Consider the following 5,846-nt stretch of genomic DNA (forward strand, 5'->3'; position numbering starts at 1 on the left):
ATATATATATATATATATATATATATATATATAATCGATATCGCTCAGCCATAGCACCCTTTCGGTGCCTAACTCCCATGCCATCTGAAGGAAACACGAGGGCTGAGATACTGCCAGGTTGCCCAAGCCTAGACAAAAGAAGCCGAGAGGCAGAAGGTGGGTTCGAACCGCGGACCTTCCGGTCAGTAACTTCGAGCTCTAACCACTGAGCCATCTTGCCCCCAATCCAAAGCTAATCTTTTTCTATAACTGCTCCATAGAAGAAACACTTGCAAACCTTCGTAATCCAAGGTTCACTCCGATTTCGAAAAAACCTCTGCCAGTGATATTTTCACGGCGGTGGACGTTTCTCAGATGATGATTCCGTATTACACTCTGTGATAGACGGGGCGTGCCAGCCTTTCTGGGGTTCAACTTTGGCGATTCGGGATGAAAAAAAAGCAGGTTAACTTATTGTACCATGAATTAAGGTGACCCATTGGTTTGAACAATCATGTACCCACTAGTAAACCCGTTTTATTTATTATGTTTCTTTTTGGTGAACCCAGGGCGATCCGAGATAGCCAAACACGTGAAATCCGGCAATGTGCAAAAAAAAAACTATTTCGGGGTAGCATGATTTCAAATGGAAACTTTTCACTCTAACCGTGCTTACTGTGACAGCTTTTATCTGCATTTCTTATGCTAAATCCCTTTCCAGGTGCTCGAATGCGCGTGGGAGAGGCTCCACAAACGAATCCAGGCAGCAACCGATTTGGATGAAGTAATCGAAGCACACCATGCCTTTCTTTCCAGCGTCATCATGCGTTGTCTCCTGGACGCAGCATCTCGTCAGGTGATTGGACAGCTACGCACAATTTTCGATCTGATTCTCAGTTTCGCGCAGCTACATCAGGAGCTCAACAACTTGGCGAGTGCTGAATTGGCCGCACGGGAACGGTATACCAATGAAGTGAGTGACCCCTGACCTATCGTTCTCATCCAACTTGGCCATCTTCCCAATCGTTTCTTTGCTATTTAACTTACCCGTCAGCCCATTGTATATTGTCATTCAGTTGAGCAACAATGTTTCGCCCTTGTGTCTTTAGTAAATGCAATACGAAATCATACGAAACTTCTCTGTTTAGTAAGCACCCATCATTCTGTTGGAGTTTTTTTTTGCGAGCTGTTGGCATTTCGTCAACAAGTGTCTACTACTGTGTGCATAACAGTCAATACCAACTGGTCTGTGTAAGGTGGGAACACTACTCAACCTAGCCGAAATAAAATTTCCTTCCCTTGAACATCAGAAACATACGTCTACTCGGAAGTGTTTTAATCACCACGAGTACATTTGGAAAGAGATAAATTATGATCCCAAACGGTTCTACGAGAATGGGCTGATGATTAAAATCGAATAGTTGGGCAATAGTTTCCCTATTCATTTCCCCTTGGCTTAGACTTTAGTACGGGCTGGTTGAAGTCCTAACTCAGAAATAAATGACTCTATAAAAAGTCTCCTTTTGGTGCATGGAAATCATAGGAACATCATTTGATCTCTTCGACTTTCCCCTTTTGCGTGCCAGCTTACAATATAGCAATTTTAAAATGATCTGAATTTCCCTTGGATTTTCCAGATGGTTGAAGCGACCAGACGGGGGAAGTGGGGCACTGATGGGGCTCGTGAAGCACAAGAAAAAGCCAGACGCGCACAGTTTGTTCAACGCAACGTCGGACCTTTTCAAGCTCGAATCAGAATACTGGCTGCCAGTTATCGAGTAAGCAATGTATCATTTTTGATGTCGATTCGATGGGACTCATTTCAGAGAAATTTGAAATTTGTCGCTATTATCAATCGAGATTTTGTCCTGTAATTCAGGCTAATCGATGCCGGGAAGCTTTGTACAGCTCTTTCATCCATTCCGGAAACGATCAGCAGTGCGCATCTTACGAATCATTAGGGTGATTCAAACCCATAGTCTCCCGGGTTTCATCAATGTCTTATGTGTCCTACAGGTGCAAGGTTGCACCGAAAATAAGCCATAATAGTACGGCCAACTGCAGTCCTATTTGACTGCATTTGGGGTATAGTATGTACTACCCACTGAATCCAACGTACGAACACTGTGAGCTGATGTTTCATCATGCCGAAACCGCATTTAGTACATCTTCGGAATGGTATACTGCTGCAGAAAGCACAAGTATGACCTCCCCAAAGACAAAAATTGTGCTGAACCCTCCAATGATCCTTTCCTCCAAGAAACATGATACACTTTCCTGTGGAAATCTCGATTCAGACTACTAATCTGAGACTGTCAGTGGGCCAACGGAATAACTCGCTACGCATTCAGGCCCAAGTGTGCGGATAGACGCACTCAAACCTATGTGTAAAATAGTTCTATCTCCGAACAATACATTCCAGGGGTCTAAAAATCGGCAACAGAGCTCTTAACTTCATCCCGAATCTCCTTCACGCATCTTCTGAACAACTCTCTCTTTATGTAGCCTAAACTTTGTTTCTGAGATAATTGATATACTTCCGCGTTGACATGTGACGTTTAGTATCCACGTGCATGTTTCCACATACCAATTAATCTGCGTTTTTTTGAAACGCATGCTATCACCTGCTGGTTTTGGATTCAAAGAGTCTTTTCTGTTAATAAAGCTTCTTGTCTCTCGGTACTTCCGAAGCAACCCCCAGAGTGTTAACCTGGTAGCTAAGACTCGATTTGAATGGATGTCGCTGAGTTTATCGGTTGTCTGGGGAATATTTTGCCTGGTCTAATAATTCAAAGTCATCAACTATAGCTTCCTTCTCTCAGCCAACCGAATGGCGGCTGATTTCCTCGTTATCTGAGAAGCTTCGGCAACCGGGATCAATTGTAGGTGAGGTCAATTCGTTTTGATTCCAGACCAACCCATTCGAAGTATTCTGTGACGGCCATTGGTGTGTACACACTGTTTTTAATTCACTTGCAATCGAAGACAATCAGCTAGAACAAGTCCAACCAATACCGTCAGCCCGACTGTGATTCGGCTAGTTGCATACCAATGCGGTAGACCTACTGTGAGCAACCTACCTGATTGCACCACCAGTCCATTGACACACCAGGGTGCCAGCCCAAGTCCAACAATACCGTCAGCCCGACTGTGCTTCGGCTAGTTGCATACCACTGCGGTAGACCTACTGTGAGCAACCTACCTGATTGCACCACCAGTCCACTGACACACCAGCGTGTCAGCCCGAAGTTCCCTTTGGGCTTGACTCGCTCTCAGTGTGATGGGCAGAGCGTGAGTGCACGTACATCCCAGTGAATGCATAAGGCATTCACAACCGGTACACTAACTAGACGCCCATATACCTAATTCAGATGTGTTGTGGCACAAGTGATCTTTATGCAGTGAATCATATTGAGGATAAAGTTTAAGCTAGCTTACTTGACATGCAGAGACTGGCCGTGACAATGAGATAGTTCGTTTTTCACCTTGTGGCAACTAGAAACATCCATCTACGTTAGTGTTGTCATATGTTTTGTCAGGAGACACCACGTGCATGGTCACAGCTGCATCGGATTTAGATAAATAAGGATAAAAGGACATGTATTTTTATAGTTTGTCACGTAGGAGGACGGGATTAAGAATATGTCAGACCACGTGGTGGGGATATCAAGTATTTGAACCGTAGCTGTTGATCGAGGTCGTAGATTAGCTAACCAACTAATTTCCTCTGGGAACAGTTGAAGCAGTTGTGATTCCACAACACCCTCGGCTGTGTACAAAATTTCTGACTGCCTTGACCATTTATACGTGAATCTCTAGGGAAGCCAGTTTTCCCTCCTGTTTAAGACCATGCGCTTTAACATCGGTTATTTATAAGAAATGATAGTATGGGATCTGATATACTCTGCAATCGTACTAGTGTGCAGTGGGGACTTCTAGAAGGAAGTAGACTTGAGATAAACGCGAAAAGACGTACGGATTTTGGTACTCTCTCGAGATCACTTTGAGATCTCAATCAAATCGTTCAGTTGTAGCAGTCTTACAGTGCCTAGCTGCTATACCACCTGAAGGAAGCATGAGCAGTGAGATACTGTCAAGTTGCTTAACTCTAGACAGGAGCGGTTGAGATGCTGATGGTGGGTTCGAACCACGAACCTTCCGGTCAGTAAGTTCGCGCCCTAATCACTGAGCTACCTCGTGCTCATTCAGACCTGAAAGCTTGTTTATAGTCCGTTTGGCGCTTTTGATCGAGTACGGCAGTCATCCGAGGGCTTCTCTGTTGCATTAAACACTAAAATGAAGTTCGCTGGGTTGGGATAACTAGATGAATCACTTGGGGCTTTCTTGACGGCTTAAATTCAGAAGACACCGTGAAGATCAGAGATCTCATTAAAATATAATGGGACGACACTTCAAATGGATAAACGGCCATGACCGCCGTTCTGTTGATGGGCTCGCCGGAAGTGGCCTCTTGTCCAGGCATACATGTTGCATCCTCAAAGTGTAAATTTCGGCCCTGCGATCTTCAGTCCCCTTGTACTCCTTCGACATTTGAAAACCAGGGGCCTGAATTAGTCTCTTCGTCTATTCATCTTGGCAGCTTTCAGATGAAGTAAATGCGCGCATCATAAGGAACGTAAAAGCTGATCAATTCGCGTCATTTACTGTCAGAATCCCATCTTAATGGAGCCTAACAGACGTGTTTACAAGACACCTGCGAGAACGGTCTTACTTTATGGTTGCGATTCAAGTTTACTAAACGCTTTCAGTCACTGACCACCGACGCATTCGCAGTATAGAATGAGTTACAGCCTTTCCTCAGCGAAATTTTGGTATAAGAGAATATCTGGTAGCCAGTCGGAGTCTTCAGAGCAGGTGGTCCAGTAATGATGGCTTGCCCGACCGCGATCTACCATTACGTCGCTATTTCCACTCCAAAACTTTTGGTGGGGGAGAGGAATAAGGAACACGAAACCGGAGCAGCCGCAGTTAGTCGGGGCTAGACTGCTTCTTCTCGCACAGCTTGTTCACGTGAGTTATCCCTCTTGAGATGGTCGTTAACCCTTAGAACTCATGCTGCCGAAAAGGTATCAACCATTTCTTACTAAATCGCTCCATAAACACCGGAATTATATTGTTTGTTTCTCGAGTATTCTCCAGATTATTTGTTTGGGAGCATAAAGTAAATGGGTTCTATCAGGCCTGATGCCACTCAGATATTTAACTAACTGTGCACTCGTCGCGATTTCACATAACCTTGTAATTCTCTTCCCCGTTCATAGGATATGTTGATCAAATTCATTCAGATGTTGCACGAGCACCCAGATCAGAATCTCCGCTTTCTAGCTGAACAGCTGAATTTCAATGGGCATTATTATCAACAACGTTCGGCTGGTATTCCTGCTAGTTTGGCTTCTGCGATAGACGACGAAACTTTGTTGACCGATGCTTCGGAGTCTGTTCCGAAGTCCGGAACTGCGTCGGCGTATTCAGTCAGCGTCGATCGTCGTAAACAGAGTGAATTTGCTGGAGGAGCTGGGGACCTCGGCTCTTGTTCGAACCCTTGACAGTTTGAATCTTCGTTGTTGTACATTCCAGATCACTTTTCTAACAGGCATATCACGCACGCCGGTGAATGTCGTGTACTTTTCACCGCCCTTTATTCTCAACCCAAACGAACATTGTCGATGACAAATCATCATCTCCGTGCCTTGTAGCACTATTTTTATGGGTTGTTAGCTACTCAACTAGTTGTCGCTAATTTTCGCGGTAGCCTATCCCAATGCACCTGCTTTTGCATCCCCATAACTTTTGCTACCACCACCTAGACGTATTTTTTGATCTCTGAGTATATGTTTGTTTTATTC

The 5,846-nt window shown here is 44.5% G+C and overlaps 1 protein-coding gene across 1 annotated transcript in view; it reads left to right on the forward strand.

Moving 5' to 3' along the window:
- The window catches only part of T265_01206 (hypothetical protein), a gene marked incomplete at both ends in the record, with an annotated part of 30,586 nt that extends 24,740 nt beyond the window's left edge, over window positions 1-5,846 (forward strand). The window contains 3 exons of the mRNA XM_009165191.1: window positions 701-952; window positions 1,617-1,757; window positions 5,262-5,846. Coding sequence (XP_009163455.1) covers window positions 701-952; window positions 1,617-1,757; window positions 5,262-5,546 — 678 coding nt within the window. The remainder of the gene's footprint in view (window positions 1-700; window positions 953-1,616; window positions 1,758-5,261) is intronic.

Source organism: Opisthorchis viverrini (assembly GCF_000715545.1).
Source record: "Opisthorchis viverrini unplaced genomic scaffold opera_v5_13, whole genome shotgun sequence".
Classification (NCBI taxonomy): Eukaryota; Metazoa; Platyhelminthes; class Trematoda; order Opisthorchiida; family Opisthorchiidae; genus Opisthorchis; species Opisthorchis viverrini.